Genomic DNA, 27,652 nt, shown 5'->3' on the forward strand with positions numbered 1-27,652 from the left:
AATATCACAAAGCCAGAAAACAGTTTGAATCGGAAAGATTGAGTTTTATGTAGAAGCATTGTTAAGACTGGAATCAGAAAGTGTTGGTATTAGAAATAAGACGTTCATGCACTAGATTTCATTATATCCTGGCATATGCCTTGATAGTCCATTATTCAAAATGCACAGTGCTTACATCAAGAAGTGGCATCAAGATGCATGAGGAGGCTTGTAGAAAGCTTGCCAAATACCAGAAATATGATGTAATGGATGAGTGACATTGTCCCAGAAGAATTGATGTAAATGACAATGGAGAGCTTACAGGTTGACCATTATTAGAACAAAGTGTTGCAGATTAGAAGTTTGACAAGAACACTAAAGTATCCTCATCTTGAGAATGTTGTCAAATCAGCTCACTGTTTGCACATAGAAATGCAGCTGTTGAAAGGAGTTTGTCAAATCAGCTCTCTGTTTGGCACATAGAAATGCAACTGTTGAAAGGAGTTTGTCAAATCAGCTCTCTGATTGGCACATAGAAATGCAGCTGTTGAAAGGAGTTTGCCAAATCAGCTCTCTGTTTGGCACATAGAAATGCAACTGTTGAAAGGAGTTTGTCAAATCAGTTCTCTGTTTGGCACATAGAAATGCAGCTGTTGAAATAAGTTTGTCAAATCAGCTCTCTGTTTGATTCAGCTGCTGAAAGGAGTTTCAGAGGTCTCGGAAATGCTTAATTCCACGTATTTGGACACCAATTTTTTATCTGGGAAGCAGAAAATCACTGAGGCAGGAGTCCTTCATACACATGTAATAGGTGTGCTGCAAATTTCAAAGACTTGCCAGTCCTGCTTCAGCCACCTGCTTTGTGGGGAAAATGTGTTTATCATTAGCTGTGCTGATATTTCCAATGACAGAATTCAGTGACTGAAAGACCCCTTGATGTACATACATGTTGCCATTATAAGAGTACATAAAAAAGAACATGATACAATAGCTGGGCAGCAAGTTCAAAGGCTTTGACTGGGATTGGGTGGGAAAATGTACTGATATTTACAGTGAATGAATTCAGGGGCAGAAAGACCCAGAGATGTACATGTGGTCAGTTATAAAAGTACATCAAATAAATAACCTTAGCTTTCATTATTGTGTTCATTTCCAAATGTAGCGGAAAAAGCAGTGTATGTGACCTTAGAATCAAGACATGTTGAGACTAAGACAAAATGCCATTCATAAATTTGGATAAGTATTTTGGGGTTAAATGGCAAACTTACGAAGATTGTAACGAGATTCAGAAGTGTTAAAGCTGCTAGAATTGATAGTTCAGATGGGACAGTAGCTAAGTGTAAAATAGTATGTGATGCCTAGCTTAGTGTTTGGAATAAGTCCTTACATGGATTGACAAAATTCAGTCTCACTCTGATGGACGAACAAGAGTTATGTCTGTGTTATAAAGAATGTAGAAATTAAACTCATTGCCAACCAATAGTTCTTCTAATTTTCATAGTTTTTTGGGGAGGGCCAAGGGTCATGCTACCAGGTGAAGTGGGTGACTAAGTCACCTAAAAATGTAAACTTCGCCTTCTTCTGTTAGAAAAGTGAAAACAACTTCGCCCTGTGATTATTTAAGAGGTACATTGACTGACTATACTTTTTTTAAAATGCCCCTCACCTTAGCCCGGTTAGTTCTAGTGTTGCAGCGAAATGTATTCATCAAGACATCAGTAGCTAGGCCTAGTTTTGATATCAATTACATTGAAAAACAAACTCTTGCCCATTCACAAGCATATGTTTTGATAGCTAATTGACCATTAACCCTTTTCCAAGTAAGGTAGCAACTATCAGTTTCCTGCATGATATCCTTTGATGATAAAAACATACAGACTTGTGTTATAAGATCAGAATCGTTGATCTGGATATATATTAACTGCCTCTTGTACACTGTTTCGTCATAAAATTAATTTGAAACTGTAAGTGAGCCAGTACGCCTAATGGGAAATAATGGCAGACTTCGCTAAGTCTGGGATGTACCAGTTTATTAGATTGTCTGTTTTCGTAAATCATCGGGCAAATATATTCAGAAAAATATACAAATCATTGAAAGCAAAGCCAAGGTATTATTTTATTAAAGATTTAACTTTAAAATACATATTATGTAGGTCAGAAATGTATGGGACAATGCCATGTTGTGGAATTTGCCAGATGCGCTTTAAGGTCTAAGCTGTTTTCTGACTTGACATGTATTTGCAAAAATATGGAAAAAACAGCAAATCAGATACTATTTAACCATTGCCTAAAATTACTACAAGTACGTAGACAAATAAATAAACCATAAATTTGCAATCCTGTCAATGGACTGTTGTATTGAAGCTATATTAAAGTGAGTGATTACATTACAAAAACCTCTCCATCATAAATTAGATGCACTCACATCTGTGTTGATTCTGTAGGAAAGAAGGGACTGCAACTTTTGATGGTGGGACTCCTATTTTTACCAAAGTGGGAGTCCTGGACTCCTAGTTTTAAAATCCTAGCAAGACCTCTGGAGTTTGTCAAATCAGCTCTCTGTTTGGCACATGGAAATGCAGCTGTTGAAATCAGTTTGTCAAATCAGCTCTCTGGCACATGGAAATGCAGCTGTTGAAATAAGTTTGTCAAATCAGCTCTCTGGCACATGGAAATGCAGCTGTTGAAATAAGTTTGTCAGCAAATATAAAGATATTGACTAAATACCAAACACTCCTTGTATTAAAGTCTATTATGTAATGGATTAAAATTTACCAGAGATGCTGTCATGATATACATCAAAAACACAGTGATATTCCATTAACTCTGCTTACTTGATGCTGTGAAGAAATCACACAGTACATACAAAAACATGTTGAGGAAGAACCAGCTGAGTCAGAAAAATCAAATAGAATAGCTTGACAGAAGCCTTGAAAAATTGAAAAAACAAAGTGAAAGCTATCAGAAGAAGATTTAGAACTGAAAAAGTGAATGATCCCTTCAAGAAGAGCTACAAAAGACTCCCCTCTGTTTGCAGATTCCCCATCTGTTTGCAGAGGCCAGTGAAAGACTGAATTATGGAGTAACACTAACTTTAAGGAAATCTGTGTAACCAGTGGTGTTTTGGAGGTGACAAAATCAAACTTACAGGAATCAGTAAAAGCATTAAAAAGGTGCAGACAGCAAAAAAAATTATATTGATGAGAAGAAAGGAAGACTGATGGATGACTGTGCAAGTGGAATTTAAGGTTCCATTGGGATTAATACTGGCTTTTGTACAGTCTTCTGTCTGATGCTAGTATTTGTTGAAAATAGACTTGAATGGCATTTCAGACTTTAATTTCTAATAAATATTACTTATTATATATGTTCATTTGCTACTGTAATAATAAAGACAGTTTTAATATAAAATATGCATTTGTTAATTATTAATTTCCTCCATCCACCATTTTCAAAACATTTCATTCCAGACAGATCAAAATGGGACATTACTCATCACATAAAAATATCAAAATCACTTTTTGTAATCATTGCAAGTGCATAAAACTATGTATATTTGTTACAAACTTGTGGATTTTATTTTCTAACCTGTACTAATTGTCTGAGCAAGCATGTTTAAAAGCCAAGAGGTGCATAAAAAATTTAAGACTCAATATAATATATTACAAATGAAAATAATGGAACCAAAATATAAATTTAGGACTAAAACAATATTTGAAAGTACATGTACTAATACATTACAGATCCAAGATACAAAATAATACATTGTACATAAATATTTCTGTTTTTAGATTACATCAGAAATAGCATTGGTGGCCAAATTTTTAAAGAAAGTTGGCAAAGTAAGGGACAATGAAGAAGCTGAATACAAAATATTATCAACAGATGTAGTGCAGCTACTTCCAGCATCAAACTTGTCAATCGCTGGCTCCCAAATATTTTTTATCAATTTTAAATAAATAAAATTTTGTTTTGTACATCCTTGTTACGTAAGTTACATTTTCTGTCTAAATAAAGTTTTAATAACAATTTAAATCACACATGAAACAATCGTGTATCATTTGTTGTTTGTGCTAATTGCAAATGATCACTAACATCTTTAAAAATACTTAGAAAATGTTTCACGTGAGAATATTTGTAAATTCCTAATGTAATGTTTGAAGTTGTTACTTGTGATGTTTTACCCCAACCCCTTGTATTATACATGTATTTATAAGTCTGTAAGTGGAGCCAGGTAAGCTTTGTTTTTCCAAGTGCCTAAGTTGGCTAATCCTCTTACGTAACCCAGTCTTTGTTTGAGCTCTTGAGTGGAAATCTGGCGGGAATCTTTGTACATGGGAACACGTGACGTAGACAACTTCAAAGAGCCGGAAGCCGACAATGGTAGGCTGGACAGTACATGGGGACACACAGACTGACATTTTTATGATTGACAGTTCGATCAAATGACCAGAGTCCGTCGCCATCCAATCGGGATGCGTCGTAGGTGGGACTTGATTCGAGAAGCTGGAATAAGATTTGTACAAGCCTGAAATTCGTCAGTTGGTGTTTAAGAGTCGCAGTGACACACACTCCGTTAGCCATTCGTAAAAATTGGCGGAATTTAGGAAATTCATGAAATAGCTTCGATCAGGAAGCTTTCGGGGGACGAAAGAATCTCAGAGAATTTCGGGGGACGAGAGAAGTTCAGAGAATTTCGGGTGACGGTGAGAGATACCGAGTGAATTTCGGGTGACCTCAAGGGATACCGTCAAGGGTTCCGGATACTAGAAGAGGAACCGGAAGTCAAGATAACGGCAAGGAACAAGGATAATAGAAGAGGAAGCGGAAGTGGAGATCACGAAAGGAGAGAAAGACAAGGGAACGAAGAGATTTAGATGAGTAGCACTCAAGAAGGGAAAAATCTCCTCACACTGTGAACTCAAATGATGATCAAAGGGATCATTGGGTGAAAGAGAGACATTGATTACTTTAAATTCTTTTAAATTTCATTTATTAAATTGTTATTGTTTAAATTTCATCTTTGTATTTCTTTTAATTTAACTGTAGGCATTGCTGACTGGGGGCTCGTAGCCATAAATATATTTAGTCAATAAATAATATAGTGTCCAGAATTAACCTTCTGAATAAGGACCAGGGGAACTTCTCATAATTCGTTAAAGTCTATAAGAAGAACCCCACCCCTAGACAACCACTACACCCCCACAGTGGGCGCTTCGTCCGGGATATGAATTAGACATATATATTATTTTGGGACTTAAAGTTATTGGTAGAAGTATTAGTGAACAGTGTGAGATATTTTCCATTCTTTGTATTTGAAATTTTGTGATTTTCTCATCTTGTATTTTTATTGTCATATGTGCAGGCTTTGTAGATCTTCCATTCATAGCAGTACGTGTGAAGCAGATATCGAACAAATATCTTACCTGAACGAAACTAGTTGTTGTCGACAGGTAAGTATTTAAACTGGTATTACAAATATCTGTATATTGTTTGAATTTTGAGACAAGGTATCACTTTACATTAGTATAATGGCTACCGAACGACAAATGATAAAGGAATACCGCGCCATGGGGTCGGAAGATCTTGGATACGAGGGAGATCGCCTGGCAACCTTTGTAGAAGAAAGGATCAAGGAATGGAAGGCCGAAAAAGCAGCGGAAAGAGAAGCCCAGAGAGAACTAGCCAAGATAGCAGCGGACCAAGAGTTAGCCAAGATAGCCGCGGACCGAGAAGCCCAGAGAGAACTAGCCAAGATAGCAGCGGACCGAGAAGCCCAGAGAGAACTAGCCAAGATAGCAGCGGACCAAGAGTTAGCCAAGATAGCAGCGGACCGAGACGCCCAGAAAGAGCTGGAGCTAGCCAGACTCGCTCACGCTCTGGAGATGGAAAAGGTCAGAGTTGAAGCTAGGACCAACGGACGGGACGACGCCAGTACAAGCTCTGGAACAACCGGCCGACCTTTCATCGACCACCGGATAGTCCAGATCAACATGTCACGCTTCAATGATAGGGAGGAGGCTATTGACGATTTTCTCGTCCAGTTTGAGAAACTCGCACGCGCTCATCAGGTCCCTGAACAGCACTGGGCCATTAATGTCTCAGCCTTTTTGCAAGGTGCAGCTCGGGAAGTCTACCACGGCTTAACTGCAGAAGAGGCTGATGACTACACTGCCCTCAAGAAGGCGCTTCTCTGCCATTATCGGCTGACCGCCGAGACTTACCGGAAACTTTTCCGGGACTCGGTGAAAAAGGTAACAGAGACCCACTCTCAATTCCACAACCGTGTTCGAGGTTTATTTGAGAAGTGGATGAAAATGGCCGAAGTCGAACGCACGTACGAAGGGCTACGCGAGGTAATACTCAAGGAACATGTCCTGGGTACTTACCGTCGCGAGTTGACAGTTTTCTTAGCAGAAAGAGAACACCGGACGCTCGAAGAGATCGCTAACATGGCGGAGCGATACGAGCAGGCGCACTCGAAGAGTGGAGGTTCCGGGGTTGCTGACCGACCCCGACCCTCTGAGTCGCGTCGTATGGGGGAGGTTGAGCCGGCTGTCCGTAACCGTCAGGGCGACGGGAAGGTCGGAGGGGCACCTACAGGTAGGGCTGCCGCCTATCGACCTGGACAGGCCTCACCCACGAAACCAGGACTTGCAAGTCGGCGAGGGCCGCCGACATGTTTTAATTGCAAGCGCCTGGGGCATTTTGCCAGGGACTGTCCCAAGGGCAGGCAGACCCAGGTGAATGTCGTAGCTAAGAAGGAATGTGTGCCGGAAGCGAGTCGCAACCCAGCCAACCTTGCGGCCGCAACTGTCAATGGTGAAGGCGCCACCATCTTGTATGACACTGGGTGCAGCGTCCCCGCGCTTGTCGACAAGAAATATGTCAAGCCGGAGGACTATACAGGGGAGGTAATAGAAGTTCAGTACGCGAACTGCGCGCGTGACTCATTACCAGTAGCTGTCATTGACCTCGATTCACCATACGTGAAGGGGAAAATTGAAGCTGCTTGCTTGGAGGGGCTATCACATGACGTCATATTGGGTTGCCGTTATGTGTTACCCCAGCCGAACCCCGAAACCTGCACACCTATGCCAGTGAGTGCTGTTGAAACCAGGGCCATGAGTCGACAGCCGAAACAAAAGCCAATCCAAGTTACATCGACACCGGTTAGTAATGTTATTCCAGCGGAGTTAAGGAAGCTGCAACAGGAGGACGCAACTCTGGCGCAGTTGCACAAACACGCAGAAGCGGGAACAGAAAGGGAAACTCCGAACGGCGCGGTGAAGTTTGTCTACAAGAAGGGAATCTTGTATCGCCACGCCAGGAAACACAACGAACACTTCAAGCAAGTCGTCGTGCCAAAGGAAAAGCGTTGCGAAGTACTGAAACTTGCACACGAGAGTCTCATGGGTGGACACATGGGAATTGCTAAGACGCGTGACCGTCTTGTAAAAGAGTTTTACTGGCCAGGGGTCCAGGGAGACGTAAAACGGTTCTGTCTCTCCTGTGACAAATGCCAGAGAATGGCACCGAAAACGGATCAGCGACCCATCCCTTTGGGGAGTACGCCCCTTATCGATGAACCATTTAGACGTGTTGCCATGGATTTAATCGGACCGATAAAACCCGCGTCTGCGCACGGAAATCGATATATTTTAACGGTTGTCGATTATGCTACACGCTATCCGGAGGCCGTTGCGTTGCGTAACATTGACACGGAAACCGTCGCGGAAGCTCTGTTTGCGATCTGGTCAAGAGTCGGAGTGCCCGACGAGATCTTGACCGATCAAGGAACACAATTTATGAGTCGTGTGATGGCGGAGGTGAATCGTCTCATGTCGATTAAACACCTCACGACTACACCGTATCACCCCCAATGTAACGGATTGGTCGAACGGTTTAATGGGACCTTGAAAAACACGCTCAAGAAATTGTGCGAAGGCCGCCCCAAGGATTGGGACCGGTATATTCCGGCCATGCTTTTTGCATACCGGGAAGTACCGCAAGCGAGTTTGGGGTTCTCTCCCTTTGAACTCTTGTACGGGAGAACCGTACGCGGCCCAATCGCCGTACTGAGACAGCTGTGGACAGACGACCACGCTGTAGAGGAAGTACGCACTACCTACCAGTACGTCGCGGACTTGCGCAACAAACTGGAAGAGGTTTGTTCTCTCGCGCAAGAAAATCTCAAACGAGCTAGGGCGCAACAGGCGAAAAATTACAATAAGCGCGCAAAACCACGTCAGTTTGAGGTAGGGGACAAAGTGTTGTTGTTGTTGCCCCAGGAACACAACAAGTTGCAAGTTTCCTGGAGGGGTCCATACGTCGTCACCAAGAAGGTCGGAGGTCAAACCTACCGGATACAGCTACCGACGAAAGAGAAATTGTACCATGCCAATTTGCTCAAGAGGTACCGGGAAAGGGAGACCGCCAGCGATTTTGTTGTCGCAGCGATAGTCACCGAGGATATCGAAGGCGATACGGAAGGTGCTAACACTGTCCCGAGCTGTCCATTAACGAGGGCCGAGACTCCGTCGGACGTGGAGTGTGACCCCATGTTAACTGAAGGGCAGCGGAACGAGATAGAGACCTTGCTGGCCGGATATTCCGACGTGCTAACAGAAAAACCCGGGAGGACGACGCTTGTCGAGTTCGGGTTAAAGATGGTGGACGACCGACCAGTTCAGCGTAAACCCTACCCCTTGCCCCACGCGAAACGACAAGTTGTAAGGGAAGAAATCGAGCAGATGATTGCTCTGGGAGTAATCGAACCTGCCGACTCTCCGTACAGCTCACCAGTAGTCTTAGTGCAGAAGAAGGACGGCACCCATCGGTTCTGCGTCGACTACCGGAAGCTGAATCAGGTGACAGAATTTCAAGTTGAAATGCTACCTGACCCCGAACATATCTTCGCTTCGGTCTCGAAAGCGAAATATTTTTCCAAACTGGATTTGTCCAAGGGGTATTGGCAAATTCCGGTAAGGAAAGAAGACCGACCGAAGCTTGCTTTTGCTACTCCCGACGGGACATACCAATGGTTGGTGATGCCGTTCGGGGTACAAAACGCGCCCAGCGTCTTTACCAGAATGATGCGGAAGTTGTTGGAGCCCTTGCGCGATAGGGGTGTCCACAACTTCATGGATGACCTCTTGTTAGCTACAGAGACATGGGGTGAACACCTCGCTCTGTTAGCTGACGTTTTGGAGCGGCTACGTCAGGAGGGCTTGACAGCCCGCCCTTCCAAATGTCACCTTGGTTTCAGGACATTAGACTATTTAGGACATACCCTGAGCCAAGGCACGCTGTCTCCAGAGAAGTCGAAGGTGGAGCAGTTGAGAAACGCCGCACGCCCCACCACGAAAACGGAAGTGAGGTCATTCCTGGGACTGGCCGGATATTACCGGAGGTATGTCGCTAATTTCAGCGCGATTGCGGGCCCGTTGTCTGACCTAACCAAGAAACGGACCCCGAGTAAGTTCGTTTGGACAGATGCGTGTGAGCACGCATTCCAAACGCTAAAGGATAGACTTACATCCGACGCAGTTGTTCGTCTACCGGACTTGGATAAAGAATTCGTTCTGCGCACCGATGCATGCGACACGGGACTGGGAGCAGTACTGCTCCAGGAGCATGACAAGACGCTTTTTCCTGTCGCATACGGCAGCCGGAAGTTGTCTGCTGCCGAGAAGAATTACTCAGTATCGGAGAGGGAATGTCTCGGAATCGTGTTCGGCATATCACGGTTCGAGCGATACCTATATGGACGTAAGTTCATATTGGAGACCGACCACCAACCACTCGCCTATCTGGCGCAGGCAAAGTTGTCCAATGGTCGATTGATGCGATGGTCGCTGTTTTTACAGCAGTACCAGATGCAGATCAGATACGTGAAAGGATCTGAAAACGTAGGCGCAGATTTCATGAGTAGAAGCGCCGAAATGATATAGATCATTTGTTATATTTTCGTGTTCATACTCAGTTTAGCATTTAGTTCATTTTGCTGATTTTGTTCTTTATATCGTGTAACACTTTTGCTTTTTTAGTTTGAGTGAATAAAATCCTGATTTTATTCTCAAGCGTGGGGGGATGTGATGTTTTACCCCAACCCCTTGTATTATACATGTATTTATAAGTCTGTAAGTGGAGCCAGGTAAGCTTTGTTTTTCCAAGTGCCTAAGTTGGCTAATCCTCTTACGTAACCCAGTCTTTGTTTGAGCTCTTGAGTGGAAATCTGGCGGGAATCTTTGTACATGGGAACACGTGACGTAGACAACTTCAAAGAGCCGGAAGCCGACAATGGTAGGCTGGACAGTACATGGGGACACACAGACTGACATTTTTATGATTGACAGTTCGATCAAATGACCAGAGTCCGTCGCCATCCAATCGGGATGCGTCGTAGGTGGGACTTGATTCGAGAAGCTGGAATAAGATTTGTACAAGCCTGAAATTCGTCAGTTGGTGTTTAAGAGTCGCAGTGACACACACTCCGTTAGCCATTCGTAAAAATTGGCGGAATTTAGGAAATTCATGAAATAGCTTCGATCAGGAAGCTTTCGGGGGACGAAAGAATCTCAGAGAATTTCGGGGGACGAGAGAAGTTCAGAGAATTTCGGGTGACGGTGAGAGATACCGAGTGAATTTCGGGTGACCTCAAGGGATACCGTCAAGGGTTCCGGATACTAGAAGAGGAACCGGAAGTCAAGATAACGGCAAGGAACAAGGATAATAGAAGAGGAAGCGGAAGTGGAGATCACGAAAGGAGAGAAAGACAAGGGAACGAAGAGATTTAGATGAGTAGCACTCAAGAAGGGAAAAATCTCCTCACACTGTGAACTCAAATGATGATCAAAGGGATCATTGGGTGAAAGAGAGACATTGATTACTTTAAATTCTTTTAAATTTCATTTATTAAATTGTTATTGTTTAAATTTCATCTTTGTATTTCTTTTAATTTAACTGTAGGCATTGCTGACTGGGGGCTCGTAGCCATAAATATATTTAGTCAATAAATAATATAGTGTCCAGAATTAACCTTCTGAATAAGGACCAGGGGAACTTCTCATAATTCGTTAAAGTCTATAAGAAGAACCCCACCCCTAGACAACCACACACCCCCACATTACTTGATTGCTCATGAGTAGATGATAAATGGACACATTTTATACAGATCTTAAACATACAGATGTCGAGACTGCTTTTATTCATTATAATTTTGTAATAAAGTTATGTTAATTATTATCCAGATAATAAAAGAAATCATCAGTTAAACATCTAATTATGTGTGTTACAAGATAATGACAGCAATACTCTGACAAGCAATATTTGGAAAGGAAAAATGACAGTTATCTTCCAACATGGAATATTAGACCATTCATCCATAAAAAATTTGATGTGAAAATGAATCATTAATGAAAAAAGAGACTAAATTTAAATTTTCATTTAATTAATTATGTCTTAGTTTGAAAAGAAAAGTAATTCAGAAAATGTATTTATTTTTTGTAATAAATGCTAGTAGCTTGATATTGAGTGTACACTAAGTTACAAAAGAGTGAGATCTGCAGTGGAAAATTCTATGGTGTATCTCATTTTAGGGTTACTTGAAGATATGATGAAACTTGTATTGTAAGTCTTCATAGATATTACAGTATAGACCACAAAGTTAAGGTGGCAAAAAAGATTATCTCATTTTAATAGCACTATTAGTGCATATGTACTACTATTTTCATTTGTCCCTCTAAAACTTTTCATGTTCCCCAAATTTGGAGGGTGGGGGACAATGTGGCCCTTGCCCCTGCGATCATGTGTGCAATTCTGTATTCTTTGATATGAAAGCAAGTCATAGTGTATGTGTATATCCAAATTTCTATGATGCTGCAGCAGGAAAGCTGCCTGGCATGATTTGCTGCCAAAAATGTAGTTTTAAATGCTGCCAAAAAGGATAGGAACCTTTGCTTACTGAATCACAGGAGAGATTTGTTTAATTAGGATATAATCTTTAGAATCTTAAGGTGTGTATGCTTCATGCATCATTAACTTTGAGATTTAAAATGAGGTCGCTTGTCGATCTTTTCTTAATATAAGAAGTATTTTCTAGGTACACAAAATTAGCCGATAATTTTGCAGAGTTGTCTCCCCTTCTCTAGTACTATTATAAATATACTGTACTTGGTCATGATGACGAGCTTTGTTTTCTTGAATTGAAATCATTGAGTTAACATTATATATTTAATGTATTGATTCATTTCATACATTAACACATTAACTGTGTATAATTGATAGGCTATACATGGCGGCCAGTAGTAATGGTGGAGGAAGAACCAGGGAAAAACCCCGACCCACGAGAAAGGCTTGTTTGAAGCTTGATGAACTATTGACATGGCCATATGCCATGCATACTTGCCTATATGTTGAGTAAACTGCAAACAAGACAGACCCTAATCCCATTAAATAATGCACCATCAGATCGGGGTCTTTGTAGTTTGTTCAACTGATTACTCCTTACAGACTGCATAGACACATATGCTGATCCATTATGCAGTTTGCAGATCTGGGTCTGTGCAGCTTGCAGTTGGACATGAAATGTTTTTATTATACCAGACACATTTATCATAATTTTCTGTAATATCTTGGTTTCCATGGTGAGGGATGCTATTTACACTGTCCATCTGTTTTCTTTAAATCTTTCCCACAAGAATATATGCAGTTTTTATTCATGGGTCCTATTCTAAGTTCAGATGTTGGAAATCTTATTGGTTTCTACACTGAAGATTGTGATATAAAGCTTGAACTTATAGTGTCAGATCATAAAATAATCTGGAAAAGATGTTATAAGTGTTAATACTTGTGTCATTTTGTGATCTTGAGAGAAAGATATCTGTGTACAGATGGAAACTGTTTATTTGACTCTGGGTTAATTTGTACAAAATTATATGGGTTATTTTGGATCTTCACGACCACTCCATGACTGCACCACATAAAGGGAAAAAAGTTAAAAATATTAATCATGCAGGTTCTTTTGTTTGTTTTTATCAGTAAGATATGGTTGTCTTGAATAAATTAAATGAATGACCTTTCACATGGTAATATACTTACAAATGAATTTTTTCAGCTGTCCATCCTCAGTCAGGCAGTTTGTATCTGTGATGAAGTCATTTACCTTACTGACCCAACTTAATCATACAAACTCTGTATGCTTTCATTGTGGCAATAGTTTAATATTGTATAAATGTACACGTGTTTATCTGAATTAATAATTTACGTAAAATTTCAATAATATTCTTGCTACATGCACACTTTGGTATCACTATACTGAGTATCATTTATTTCTGTTGGGCTCAATTTTCATGGTTTTGTATTTAAAAAAAGGCATTTTCGTGGATACTTATATTCATGGTTTTGCCTGTAAAAGTTTGCATATTAGTAGGTATTTAATTTCATGGTTTAACCTCTACAGATACCCAGAATAAAGAATACAAAAGAATAAAACTATGCCAATGCAAGCGGTGGTCACTTTAATGTTTAAAGCAATACTACCACCTGTATGAGCACAAATCAAAGACCTGGCAAGTTCAATACTTACACCGTGTTTTCGACCAAATGAATAACATCAGTCGAAGCCGACACAGCCAAAAACACTAAAACAATACTTCCATCTCTATGAACACAAATAAAACACCTGTCAAGATTAGTCACTTTCGCCATGTTTTTGTTTGAGTGCTAAACATCAAAGGAAGCCAACGCAACCAACAACACTAGGCCAATCAGTTATTAAAGAAGTATTAAAGTCACACTTCCACGAGTAGTATGCTAAGCAGGTCATGGATGCCATTAAGGACGAAGATGTTACTGGTGATGATCAGTGCACAGTATTAGTAAACCTTGCAACCTCATTCATCAAGCCAATTCACGCTGAAATGGATAATTGCAGCTCACATGACAATGAGTGAAAGATAGGACCTAATTATCAGTGGTTTTGAAAAAGATGGACTTGTTTAATTCAGCAATTTGGGGATTATTTACCTGAGAAGCATTTGTGAGTACCACGAGACTTGATTGACACGATGTTGATACAGCAGCTTTGTCCAAAAGTCTGTGAAGTGTTAGCTTTAATACTCTGCTGTATATGTGAATATGCTTTGTGTTTCATTAATAATAGTGTTTCAAGAAATAGTTTTAGTGTTTTACAAGATTGGTATTTTTTTGGATTAAAAATGTATGGATAAAATGAAAGGTGCTTTCAGAAGGATTTAAATATTTCAGCAACAGTTGTATTCGAATGAAGGATTGATTTGAATAAGTATTAAATGTAATTTTCATATAATGTTATTTTGTATTATTTTTTTCTTTCATTTTCGGCATTACTGTTGTTTGAATACCTTATGCATTTTCTCTATTTTCTCTCTATCCTTACTTACCTCACATATCAATTTAAGGCAGTGAGTGCTATCGGATACCTTATTGAATGTGTGCATTGAAACAATATAAAATGATTTATAATTCTTGTTTCAAAAGGTTAAAATAAAAAATAAAACAAAAACATCTAGAAGCTAATATTTAATACCAGATTACAGTATTGACCTTGATTTATCAAATACTAGTAGCTGTGTTAATCTCTAGGAATGAAACACTCTAAGAAAATGGGGGGGTCATCATCCTATGTGGCTGGTTTTTCGTTGGGGATTTAAATTTTATGGTTCAGGGCAACAACGAAAACCACGAAAATTGGCCTCCCACGAAAATTGATGATAATACAGTACTTATTAACGTTCCTAATACATTACCTCCAACTTTTTTCATTCTTGTTTTAATGCTTTGCATTAGTTATTAATTCAGGCACACCAAGACTTACATTAATCTGAACACAATATATTACTAAAAGAATCAGCATATCTAGTTTACATTATCTTAAAATAGAATCCATCTGAAAGAAATTTACTGCAGTGTCTAGGGCAAGGGAAATTTCTGGAACTGGCTGCATCACACCTGTTTGCTCTTTTTCATCCTTTTTAAAAGTGAAGAGGCTTATTCAATGAAAATATTATTTTTTCTTTAGGCTCTAATGCTGCTTTCTGTTGAATGGTGAGCAGATCTCCAGGAAAAGTCAGAGAACTGATATTAATGATTTTCTTACAAACTAGAGTAGGATGCAATAACATCTGATTGGCTCAAATGATGGTGTGATACCAATTATAGTACTTGTTTTTCTTTTGTAGGTATTCAACAGGATTCTGCTAAGAATAAGACTGTAAATTTGGAAACAGACATTACGACCACAAAAGATTCTGCAGTTGATTTTGAAAATGAAAAGAGGACTTTGGAGGAAAGTTCAAAGTATATTCCAACCTGTGAAAGTGAAGAATATATGGCCCAAAATAGAACAGGCGTAGACATTAAATCAAATGTGGATCAGTTTGAAAATTATGAAAATATTCACTCTAAAGATGAAAATTCATCCACACAAGTAAAATTTGTTTCTAAAACACAGAGAAGTAGAGATAAATCCTGCAGCAGAGCAAAGAAAAAATGTAAACAGTCAAAGAACTCAGCTCAAGAACGAAGGAAGGCTGTAGTGCTTTTTAAAGGTACACATAAGAAAAAAGTCCGAAGTCGACCAGCTGAAGCTCAGTTGGTTGCACCAGATGGATCTCGGAAAATGCCTTCATGTCCACAGTGTCAAAGAGAGTTCTGTTCTGTTTTTTCATTACGGAAACATTTGTTGAAAGTGTGTAAGATAGAGCCAGAAAAGGTTGATGAAATGCTACCTAAATCGACCTGTTCAACTTGTGGGAACAGCTTCAGTAATGTGAATCACTTGTATTTGCATGTCAGGCTTGAACATCAGCCAGATCCAAAGGATTACCATGTAAAACGACTTGATGTTCAAAAGGACATTGAAATTATTCGAGCAAGACCTGGGAAGGACTATGAAAAGTTTGTCTGTCATCTTTGCAAGAAGACATTGCATAGGCGGAGGAGAATGGAGCGTCATATAGTGGATGAACACAGTAAAGAGTTTACTTGTAAGAAGTGTGGGATCATGTGTACCTCTCTTGCACAAGTCAGAAAACACTCAGCTACACATCTGAATGCTGAAGAAGATATGCCATTAAATGGAACTGAGGGATCAGGAGAAGATATCACAACATTAAACCGAACTGAGGGATCAGGAGAACCTGATGAGGTCAGATGTAACCAGTGTGCTAAAGTTTTTTCAGACAGACCACATCTGAAGCGCCATCTACTCTCACATGAAAAGAAAGATGTGAAATTGCACTCCTGTTCAGTCTGTGGTAAAAGTTTGCTGAGTAAGAGGGCTCTAGACAACCATATGAAGGTTCACAACCCCGAATACCCTTGTACTTTTGAGGGATGTAATGAACATTTCACTACAGACTATCATCGACAGGTCCACATGAAGTCCCACTATAGTAAGGAGGTAATGTGCACATACTGTGGCAAAGTTTGCAAAAGTAAAGGTGCACTAAACCATCATGAAAAGACAATTCACACAGATAAAAGGCCACATGTTTGCCAGGTTTGTGGGGAGAAATTCAAAACCAAAGATGTCCTCGAACGCCATACTAGAAGACATAATGACACAAAGCACTATATGTGTGAAATTTGTGGTAAGGGGTTTACGCAGATTAGCACCCTGAATTATCATAAATCAGTTCACTCAGGAATAAGGCGTCACAAGTGTTCAGTGTGTGATGCAAGCTTCAAGAAAGTAATTTCTCTGCAAGTGCATAAATTGAGAACCAGTCACTTTGCTGAAGGAGAGAGCATTGAGGATTTGAAATATGATGAATGCAAAGTGTGTGGAAAGAAATTTCTTGGCACAGGCGAAAAGGGCATCAAACCACACATGAGAATCCACAGTGGTGAGCGACCATTTTCTTGTAAAATCTGCAATAAATCTTTTAGTGACCTTAGTAACTTGAGATATCATACAAAACTACACCAAGACTACCGTCCCTTCAAGTGCACATTGTGCGGTAAGGAATTCACCCGTAATCGTGAACTCAACAAACACATGAACACACACCAGACAAGTCAAAGTAAGTTAGAACAGGTGACAGCTGCAGTTATCTCCCTTGCCAGTGAAAATTCAGAGGAGGAAAGGCCTAACAGATCTGAGCATGGTCACCATCATCAGCAACAACAGATAAGCACAGTTGAGTTGATCTTGGCACCCATGGATCACAGTGACAGCCAGAGTCTTGATCAGGCCTTGTATCTGCCAGATATGATGACCATATAAACATGGATCACAGTGACAGCCAGAGTCTTGATCAGGCTTTGTATTTACCAGATATGATGGCCATGTAAATGTGGATCACAGTGACAGCCAGAGACTTGATCAGACCTTGTATCTACCATATATGATGGCCATGTAAACATGGATGACAGTGACAGCCAGAGTCTTGATCAGGCCTTGTATCTACCATATATGATGGCCATGTAAACATGGATCACAGTGACAGCCAGAGTCTTGATCAGGCCTTGTATCTACCATATATGATGGCCATGTAAATGTGGATCACAGTGACAGCCAGAGTCTTGATCAGGCTTTGTATTTACCAGATATGATGGCCATGTAAATGTGGATCACAGTGACAGCCAGAGACTTGATCAGACCTTGTATCTACCATATATGATGACCATGTAAACATGGATCACAGTGACAGCCAGAGTCTTGATAAGGCCTTGTATCTACCATATATGATGGCCATGTAAATGTGGATCACAGTGACAGCCAGAGTCTTGATCAGGCCTTGTATCTACCATATATGATGGCCATGTAAACATGGATGACAGTGACAGCCAGAGTCTTGATCAGGCCTTGTATCTACCATATATGATGGTCATGTAAATGTGGATCACAGTGACAGCCAGTCTTGATCAGGCCTTGTATCTACCATATATGATGGCCATGTAAACATGGATGACAGTGACAGCCAGAGTCTTGATCAGTCATTGTATCTACCATATATGATGGCAATGTAAACAGGGATCACAGTGACAGCCAGAGTCTTGATCAGGCCTTGTATCTACCATATATGATGGCCATGTAAACATGGATGACAGAGTCTTGATCAGGCCTTGTATCTACCATATATGTTGGCCATGTAAACATGGATGACAGTGACAGCCAGAGTCTTGATCAGTCATTGTATCTACCATATATGATGGCAATGTAAACAGGGATCACAGTGACAGCTAGAGTCTTGATCAGGCCTTGTATCTACCATATATGATGGCCATGTAAACATGGATGACAGAGTCTTGATCAGGCCTTGTATCTACCATATATGATGGCCATGTAAACATGGATGACAGTGACAGCCAGAGTCTTGATCAGGCCTTGTATCTACCATATATGATGGCCATGTAAATGTGGATCACAGTGACAGCCAGAGTCTTGATCAGGCCTTGTATCTACCATATATGATGGCCATGTAAATATGGATCACAGTGACAGCCAGAGTCTTGATCAGGCCTTGTATCTACCATATATGATGGCCATGTAAATGTGGATCACAGTGACAGCCAGAGTCTTGATCAGGCCTTGTATCTACCATATATGATGGCCATGTAAACATGGATGACAGTGACAGCCAGAGTCTTGATCAGTCATTGTATCTACCATATATGATGGCAGTGTAAACAGGGATCACAGTGACAGCCACAGACTTGATCAGACCTTGTATCTACCAGATATGATGACCATGTAAACAAAGTGTGTGCCTCCAGCACACATGATGATCTATGTTATCCCTGTTCATGAACTAAAGCACCAAAGGAGAACACATTTCATGTGTATCAGGCTGAATGACAAAGTGCAAATATTTTTTCATTTTTCACAGAACATTACAACACAGATTGACAGAAAGCATTGACATTTAGTATCTTTCAGAACTATTAACAGTCGTATGAATATTTCCAAATCTGTAATGATAAATTAAAATAATATGTAACATCTCAAATACAGCAGTTGAATAGTCTGGATCTGCTTCTATTGCAAGTCACACAGAATTATATATAACAAATCCAAATTTCTTTACATTAAAATTGATCCTGAGTATTTCTACTCACAGTGCAACCCAGTCCAGATTGTTAAATCGGATATAGTCCATTGGATCTACAGGGAAATATTCCAGTCAAGACCATCAATCAGACTGGAAAAAAACAGTCTTGTTCATGATCAGTTTTGTTAGTTATTGTAAATAGAAAGCATTAAAGACTTTTGAATTCTGTTCTCATGCAACAGTTTATATTTCAATGAAAGATAATATATTACCAAATACAGCTTTTTTTGTTATATTGCATATCATTAAAATATCATGCTGCATATAACACAATAATGCTCTAGAATCTTTGACAAAAATAAAAATTAAAAGCTAGATATAAAACATTTTGAAATGTTAACATCTTTCAGGTTAAAAGTTTTAGGTCCAGCCCCATTGTACTTAGGTTAGACATCAGCAAAATGCATTAAAAAAACTGTCTTTGTCTCATATTAACCATTCTGTTATATTTAGTCAGTGCCAGAATGTATTCCAAAAGTCAATAACACACCTGAAATACCTGTCTTGAATCAGCCACAATTCTGACTGACCTATGTCAGCTATTGCACTTGATAACAGAAAACAGAACAGCTGAAATTATCTCTAGTATTAAAGAAATCCAGCAGGTCACCTGCTTAAGCTGTGTAGTTACCTCACCTATTATGCTGGTACATCAAGGACACCTCACCAATCTTGCTTGTGCATTTAGGACACCTTGCCAATCATGTCTGTGCGTTAAGGACACCTCAACAATCATGCCTATGCATCAATGGCACCTCACCAGTCATGCCTGTGCATGAAGGACACCTTACTAATCATGCCTATGCATCAAGGACACCTCACCAGTCATGCCTGTGCATTAAGGACACCTTGCCAATCATGTCTGTGCATGAAGGACACCTCACCAATCATGCCTCTGCATCAAGGACACCTCACCAGTCATGCCTGTGCATTAAGGACACCATGCCAATCATGTATGTGCATCAAGGACACCTCACCAATTATGCCTATGCATCAAGGACACCTCACCAATCATGCCTGTGCATCAAGGATACCTTGTTAATCATGCCTGTACATTAAGGACACCTTGCCAATCATAGCTGTGCGTTACAGAAGTGCAGCTGCCACTCTTTCCTGTGATCTGTTGCTGTCCATGTGTCAGTGATCTATGATATGCTTGACTTTTGTATTTTTCATGAAAAATGAAGTGTTCCAATGTAGCCCCGATTGCATTATCACCAGGCAGAAAGTGATAGTCAGTGATTGATTCTTATTTATGCAGTTTACCACAAATAAGGTCCTTAAAACAATTACATGTTCCTTAATTGTGACATCAGACTGATTTAAGGGTAAATTCAGATATCAGGGACTCTGTGTTTATATTACATAGTTGCAAAATCAAATAGATTTATAAGTGATTTAGGTAATGGAACCTGGGAATTCATATCATGCCAAATGAACAGTGCTTATTATATTTGGATTAGTACTTTTTGTGAAGAACTGTGCTTGTTTTTCACATCACTGGGTTTAAAATAAATTACATTCATGCACATGAACTTGTTATTTTTGTTATTTTATGTATAAGAATTGCTTAAATTGTGCTGTACAGTGGTATCACTCAGTCACTAAGCAACATTGTTTCTGGTGCTTTGAACTGGAAATAAAATATTTGATTTTTTTTATTTAAAAAAACCTCTACATTATTTATTCACTGTGCTTTTTTGGATCATTTACTTAATTGTAAAATGTGTTTGGAAGCAGTAATATGTGATTTGGAAGTCTAAATTTAAAGATAAATCATTAGCATTGGTCAGAATTAAATCAAAGTCATTTTTCCCAAGATATTGATTTTTATTATTTTAATTCACTTTAAACGTGATAACAACATAGCAGTATAGTAGAAATAAAGATTTGACAAGTATATCTATCCAAGGCAGGTATTGCTCGAATGGTCTGATCTGGCAGATGTACAACAGTATGGCTCAAATGGTCTGATCTGTCAGATGTACAACAGTATGGCTCAAATGGTCTGATCTGTCAAATGTACAACAGTATGGCTGGAATGGTCTGATCTGTTAGATGTACAACAGTATGGCTCAAATGGTCTGATCTGTCAGATGTACAACAGTATGGCTGGAATGGTCTGATCTGTCAGATGTACAACAGTATGGCTGGAATGGTCTGATCTGTCAGATGTACAACAGTATGGCTCAAATGGTCTGATCTGTCAGATGTACAACAGTATGGCTCAAATGGTCTGATCTGTCAGATGTACAACAGTATGGCTGGAATGGTCTGATCTGTCAGATGTACAACAGTATGGCTCAAATGGTCTGATCTGTCAGATGTACAACAGTAAGGCTCAAAAGAAAGCAGTCTTAATATATCATTACTTTCTTTTTAAAATTTTATTTAAAAAATTTAATATGTACATACTGTGAAGTGAAGAAGTGTAATTGACATACACTGATATTGTTGTTATAGGTTTTGTATGTTTCATGTTAGTTTATTTGCCCCACCACCACCACCAAAAAAACAACCACCACCACCACCATTAGTGCAAAGATGCTTTTGTATGCATTCATCAGTTTTGATCATTCTTGATGATTTTTGGGTCATAATGCAATTGGCAGTCATAATCTGCTGTCTTATAATGAGAAATGTGAATCATTATCTGCATGAATTTGGAAAATGTTATTGCTATGATTTGTGCTAAGATCATACAGTTTAGAAGCATAGCTATGATTTGTGCCAAGGTAATACAGTTTAGAAGTATAGCTATGATTTGTGCTAAGATCATACAGTTTAGAATTATAGTTATGATTTGTGCTAAGATAATACAGTTTAGAAGTATAGCTATGATTTTTGTGCTAAGATCATACAGTTTAGAAGTATAGCTATGATTTGTGCCAAGATCATACAGTTTAGAAGTATAGCTATGATTTGTGCCAAGATAGTACAGTTTAGAAGTATAGCTATGATTTGTGCCAAGATAATACAGTTTAGAAGTATAGCTATGATTTGTGCCAAGATAGTACAGTTTAGAAGTATAGGTATGATTTGTGCCAGGATAATGCAGTTTAGAAGTATAGCTATGATTTGTGCCAAGATAATACAGTTTAGAAGTATAGGTATGATTTGTGCTAAGATAATACAGTTTAGAAGGATTACAGGTAGTACAAGACATACGTGAATGAAAGTTTTCTTTGGTTATTTCTTAATATTGTGGAAGGATAGTTTATGTAAAACTTTCATTCTCTTTTACTCAGAGACTCAAACAAAAACTCCAGCCATGTTTTAAACTTCTATTAAAGCTTTAGGCTTAATAAAAGATATAAAAAATGTTTCACTTTCCAATGTACCATATATAAATTAAAATTTGTTGTTGTTGTTGCAAAGGTACTTTATATACTCGCATACAAGTCGAGTCCAACTGCAAAAATCATTTACCTTTATCTGCCATTGCAGATAAGAGTCTTTGTTATTCTACTGATTACTCCTAAGAAACAGCATACATCCAGTGTCTGTTGTTATTCTACTGATTACTTCTAACAAACATTATACATCCAGTGTCTATTGTTATTCTACTGATTACTCTTAACAAACAGTATACATCCAGTGTCTATTGTTATTCTGCTGATTACTCTTAAAAAACAGTGTACATCCAGTGTCTATTGCTATTCTACTGATTACTCCTAACAAACAGTATACATCCAGTGTCTATTATTATTCTACTGATTACTCTTAACAAACAGTATACATCCAGCGTCTATTGTTATTCTACTGATTACTCCTTACAAACATCCAGATCTTCTGGTGCATGATTAAAGTGAGTCAGCATAGCATTCCACTCAAGTTATTCCATATTATTTTTGTAAAGGCTGCCAATGGCCAGGTTATGTATTGCTGATGTTAGTAGATCATGTTTGACCACACGTAGCACACACAGCCAATCATAACTAGAGTATGTTCGGCCTGCAGTTAATTTATATATAATTATGTTTTGCTGGTTTCATTTCATGACATCAGTACTCCTGTGGTACGGTATTGGATTTTAAAATAGTGTTTGAATACAAGTTGCACACCACTCATTCATTATCTTTATACCCTATGGACAAGTAAGTTATTGATGTTAATACATAATAATTAAAATCACCAATATTTGATTATTGTTCTTGTTTTCAGACTTTTTTTGGCAGAAAATTATGTCAAAATTGTGTGGAAATGTCGTGATAGGAAATCAACTTGTGATACCCACCAACTGCCTTGTATAAATCACAGATGTACAAGTGACCATGGATTTCTGTACGGGAGGAAATAACACGGCAGAGTGGATTCCCCCCACCCCAATGAGTACTATCTCGAAGCCCAAAGCACAGAGACAGCACCTTTCACCAGACAGCATCCACTGTTCACCATTCAGTGTACATAGGGCACGAGACTGCAAGTACTGGTCACCAGTCATTGGAGTCCCTTTAGTACAAGGAAAGTGATTGGGTTGGGACCCGCCTTACCCACCAACCCCGGTCAGGCTACTGATAAGGTGGTGCTCTACAGTTTTCTATTTTGCATAGGGTTAGAGTTTTAAAGAAAAAGAATTTCCCTGGTTTATCTCAATGGTTATACTGGCTATTTAAAAAAGACCTTGTATATCTTAGAAATAACTTTTAATTCACTTATTTTGGTGTACCATGTATGTGTGTAATACGGGTTATAGAGTATACAGCTTGGCCTTACTTCAAAAGTGCACCTTTCAAGAAACTGTGAGCGCCACTTGGTCATTTCCACTTCCTGGACTTCAGAGATAAATTGTGAGAAAAAGAGCTGATAATTTTTTTTACATTTATGTATTTGGTAATTCATTCATTGGACTTTCAGAAGCCGGTATTGTCTAGTCTGACAACATTTATTATCCCTAGTTTAATAAATGCTAAAGATAGTGTACTTTAGACTAATTCAGGCTGATTTTGTTTAGCACAAGGGAGCAGTCATTTTAGTTAGCTGTGTACTTAGATCATGTACAATTTCCACAAGCACAATCTTTGGTTGCTCCCTCACTTGGGTCATGGTCAGGGATCTTTCTCAATGGTTAAGTAAGGGCCAAGAGTTTAGGCAGCCCAAGTGGTAGTAAGTCCCCACCCATCCATCCCACCGAGTTGAGACATCCAGTCTCACCAGCTAGCTGCAGACACTCTTGCCTGGCCAATACGCCTTCCATGGCGGAAGGCTGGGGCATCACAAGTGGGCATTTCCACAGTGACATGGGTCTGTTTTCCAGTTAAGACACTGCAAGCCTTAGAATTTAAGGCTAGATCACTGGTAACCATAGCTTCACAATCAGATCAGTTTTTATAAATCTCATTTAACCTGCTGCTCTAGCCCCATTATAGTGCTTAATGGAGGCAGCTGTCAAAACATATAGGCGTGTGTTATCTATGTCCATGGTGCTATCAGCATGGTATGATATGGTTCATTGTCAGAACAGGTCATCGGAGTAATCTGAGGAAATTCTGTCACTCGTAATTATTTTCCTTAAGGTTATTGCTTTTTTTTTAAACATTAAGTACACGTCGAGCACCTGCAATAGCAACAACGTTAAACTAATTTGGATACTGATATTATATAATAATAAATTGCATTTATACCATGTGATAAAACTGATCATGTAGTATGTCATTTTTAAAGTGTGAACAAAAGTGTAATTCTGTAGAGAAAACTCAGCCACAACATTTCAGATCCAAACAACACTTCATGTAACCTTGGGAAAGGCACTAAGCTCTGAAAAATATGTTGTAATTGCAGTGAAACAAAACAAACATGTTGGTATATGAATTATACATAATAATTAAGCACACCTTTACCCAAAATTCTATGATATTATGGCCCACACCAGTCACACATCACAGAGATGCTACCCATGATCTTAACTTGATATGATTGTCAAAAGTGAAACATCGTATCAACAAAACAGTTGTTAAAACATTAGGTGAGAAAATGTGTTATAGCACACATAGGCTGGTGCATAAGGAGGTGAACTTAGAGGCTTGGAATACTATATGTCAGTCCATGACTCTGCTCCACTTCTAATTTGCAAAATAAGATAACATACTCTTGACAAGTAATAATTATGACCCATGCCTAATAAATTGTACGTTTCCAAATATTTAGGATTTAGTCTAGAGTGTAAATGACCAGATACTTTGACAAAAAATTGTTATTAATCTAACAAGTTTAAGCTGTATCAACTTTTATTTTTAAGATGTCTTTAGCCTTGTTCTTCTCTGCATCCCTTTGCTTTATTTCTATTTTCAAATCTTTGTTCTCACAATGTAATAATTACCTGAAATATATACCTAAAGTCATAAATATAGCAAACTAGGTATTTTTATTCACTTTTGCATAACACCTGTATGTATCTGTATTCTGTGTACAGACATGCAAAACAGTATTTAAATCAAATTAATTGTCTCTTAAGATGTCACGTGTGAAAAAAGTCAGTTGAAATAGTTATTTTTTAGAGCCGTGACCCTACCTCAAATGCAATTCAAATGCTGGGTGTTGGGACATCAAGTGTGTAAAACTGGTATGAGTGCCATTCAAATACTGGGTACTGGGTCATCAAGTGGGTAAAATGGTATGACTACCATTCAAATACTGGGTGTTGGGGCATCAAGAGGGTAAAATGGTATGACTGCCATTCAAATACTGGGTGTTGGGGCATCAAGTGGGTAAAATGTATGACTGCCATTCAAATACTGGGTGTTGGGGCATCAAGAGGGTAAAATGGTATGACTGCCATTCAAATACTGGGTGTTGGGGCATCAAGTGGGTAAAATGTATGACTGCCATTCAAATACTGGGTGTTGGGACATCAAGTGGGTAAAATGGTATGACTGCCATTCAAATACTGGGTGTTGGGACATCAAGTGGGTAAAATGTATGACTGCCATTCAAATACTGGGTGTTGGGACATCAAGTGGGTAAAATGGTATGACTGCCATTCAAATACTGGGTGTTGGGACATCAAGTGGGTAAAATGGTATGACTGCCATTCAAATACTGGGTGTTTGGGCATCAAGAGGGTAAAATGGTATGACTTCCATTCAAATACTGGGTGTTGGGACATCAAGTGGGTAAAATGGTATGACTGCCATTCAAATACTGGATATTGGGACATCAAGTGGGTAAAACTGGTATGACTGCCATTCAAATACTGGGTTTTGGGACAGCAGGTGGGTAAAACAGTTTAACTGCCATTGAAATACTGGGTATTCGGATATCAAGTGTGTAACACTGGTAAGACTGCCATTCAAATACTGGATTTTGGGACATCAAGTGGGTAAGACAGTAGTATATGTTGAAAAATGATGATTGATCACTACTAGCTAAGCTAAACTGTTAGATCGTCTATTTCAGGCATGGGCAACATCCTCCATGGCTCTGGCTGGATAAGTGATTTTTAAAGCAACCTTTTTTATGATGTTAATTAATAGCTAAAAGCAGGTCCCAGGCCATATTTTGCATACCCCTGGTCTTTTAGGACTGCTGATGATTGATAGTTTTTATGTTTGCCAGGTAATGTCAAATTTATTTCGGAAGGAACAGGTGTACAACTTGTCTGAAATAGGTTCCATTTCCAGTGTAATTGGTACAACTTGTCTGAAACAGATCCAATGTCCAGTATAATTTATATCAATAGTTGATTACACAATGTACACTTCCCTAATCATCTACCAATTTTTTGTATATAGAAGAGATCTTGCCTTACTGGCAACATAGATATAAAACTATTCTGATCTAACAAGTACAAGAAGCTTTTGTAGCCGTGTCCCTAAGAATAAAAAAGTTATTACATGAGAAATGTGCATGATGGTAAATTAAAAATTTAACATCTTTTATTAATACGTACGAAAAAGGAGAGAGTGCAATGCAACAAAGATAACTAGAAATGTATGTACAGAACACGAATATCTCCTTTGTTTGAGAAATCAATTTATACACACAACTTAATAAATATCAACGGCTCACAAGATATTAACCCAAGTGTCATCTTTTCACAGGAAGGTATTGTTCTCACAAAGACACATTCGCATGAGATGAATAGCCTGCTACATGGGAATCTAACTAAAAAGTAAAACATTACCATAGCCACTGTCATTTTTGGTGGAGAGAGTTGCATTTGCTAAGATGCATACCTTCCACACATACAAAGTTAACCCCACTGACCAGCCTCTACACACGCACACACGTTAACCCCACGGACCAACCTCTCCACACGCAGACACAAGTTAATCCCACTGATCAACACATACACACACATAGTTAACCACACTGAACAGCCCCTACTATCCCCCCCTCCCAAAGCATGAGAAACTGACCTATATGCAAAATTTAAATTGCGTGAAGCAGAGGGTAGCACTTAACATACCTTTCACAACCATGACTGGATATAAAACCCAAACTTGAATAGAGATTGATGAAATAGATTTTCTCTAGGAAAAAAAAAGACCAAAAATGAAATGCAAGATGATACATTTCCTTTTTAGAATTACACATGCGATATTTTGTTGCATTTTTTGAATGCTTTAAATCGGGGG

General features: G+C 39.1%; 1 protein-coding gene across 1 annotated transcript in view; it reads left to right on the forward strand.

Annotated features, from left to right (window-relative positions):
• The window catches only part of LOC149802338 (uncharacterized), a 34,736-nt gene extending 14,125 nt beyond the window's left edge, over window positions 1–20,611 (forward strand). Inside the window, exon 4 of the mRNA XM_089951550.1 lies at window positions 15,201–20,611. Within this exon, the coding sequence (XP_089807676.1) occupies window positions 15,201–17,248 (2,048 nt within the window). The 3' untranslated portion in view covers window positions 17,249–20,611. The remainder of the gene's footprint in view (window positions 1–15,200) is intronic.
• The last annotated feature ends 7,041 nt before the right edge of the window (window positions 20,612–27,652 follow it).

This window comes from Sinohyriopsis cumingii, chromosome 3 (assembly GCF_028554795.1).
Source record: "Sinohyriopsis cumingii isolate HCF-2022 chromosome 3, ASM2855479v2, whole genome shotgun sequence".
In the NCBI taxonomy this organism is placed as follows: Eukaryota; Metazoa; Mollusca; class Bivalvia; order Unionida; family Unionidae; genus Sinohyriopsis; species Sinohyriopsis cumingii.